Below are 1,136 nucleotides of genomic sequence, written 5' to 3' on the forward strand. Positions count from 1 at the left end.
ACCACCCCTGTCTCTGGTCCTCTTGGTCATTGGCCAGGTGTCATCCAGGTGAGTGGCTGCAGAGCACTGCCGCCTGACAGCCATGGCCAATAGGTGAGTATCGCTGGCCCAGCTTGGGGAGATTCCAAATTCCCCTGGGTTATTTGGGGACAGCCCTCAGGTGAGGGATTGTGCCTGTGTGCAGGTGAGCCCTTCCAGCCTACATTCCCATGGCTAGGATCAACAGGGTTATAGGGTAATTCCGGTGAGAAAGGACCCCAGGGGCCTGTAGCCCAACCTCCTGCTCCAAGCAGGGTCAGCTATGGAGTGAGAGCAGTTTTTTTCCAGGGCTTTATCCAGTCTAGCCTTGAAGACCCCCAAGGACGGTGACTGCACAGCCCCTCTGGGCAGCCTGCACCCCTGCTTGGCTACCTACTCTCTGTGGCATTGCGGGCTTGGTAGGTGGCGAAGAACCCGTCATCTGCTACTCCCTCATCCGCCACGAAGAGGATGGTCATGACATGGCGTGAGGAGGTCAGGGTGGGTGGCAGCTGGTGGCCGCAGAACCTGCCAGGGTCATGGGGTGAGGGTTGGGGTCAGGGTGGGCAGCGGGGCCAACCAGCACCTCCCCAAACCCTGTCCTCTGGTGGATCCTCCTCACCAGCCTGCCCAGTTTTCCCAGCTGAGCCATGGGAGCCCAGTGCACCCAGGCTGGTGCAGCAGGGCTGGTAATATCAGAGGTGTGCCTGTACCTGCCCATGAGGCTGGCAGCCCCTGTGCCTGTGCTGTCATGCACCTCCACAAAGTCGAAGCTGCAGTCCTCATGCGACTCCAGGCTGAAGTTGTGGAAGTGCAGGTCGATGACGTGGCCCACGGGCACTGAGATCTGCCAGAGGCATAGCTGCAGGGCAGGGGCAGCCAGCGACACCCGTGAAGCCAGGCAGGGGCACCGTCAGCTCTCCCCAGTGGGTGGCGGGTTTCCTCCCTCCCTGCCCATCGTCACCCTCACCCTGCTCCCACCTCCATCCCACCGGCATCCCTTCTCTCACCTGCTGGTGCGGGTATGGCTGGGGATGGCTTGGGGTGGAGAAGTGCCCCTCCAAGGCGGTCAGCGGCCCTCCGCATTCTGGAGGGACACACACATGCAGCTTTACCCC

At 61.7% G+C, this 1,136-nt stretch overlaps 1 protein-coding gene across 1 annotated transcript in view; it reads right to left on the reverse strand.

The window, feature by feature from the left end:
- Positions 1–1,109, reverse strand: part of MFRP (membrane frizzled-related protein) — a gene marked incomplete at its 5' end in the record, with an annotated part of 1,969 nt that extends 860 nt beyond the window's left edge. The window contains 3 exons of the mRNA XM_009696210.1: positions 416–546; positions 732–880; positions 1,029–1,109. Coding sequence (XP_009694512.1) covers positions 416–546; positions 732–880; positions 1,029–1,109 — 361 coding nt within the window. The remainder of the gene's footprint in view (positions 1–415; positions 547–731; positions 881–1,028) is intronic.
- Positions 1,110–1,136: the final 27 nt, after the last annotated feature.

This window comes from Cariama cristata, unplaced genomic scaffold (assembly GCF_000690535.1).
Source record: "Cariama cristata isolate BGI_N322 unplaced genomic scaffold, ASM69053v1 scaffold30432, whole genome shotgun sequence".
Taxonomy (NCBI): Eukaryota; Metazoa; Chordata; class Aves; order Cariamiformes; family Cariamidae; genus Cariama; species Cariama cristata.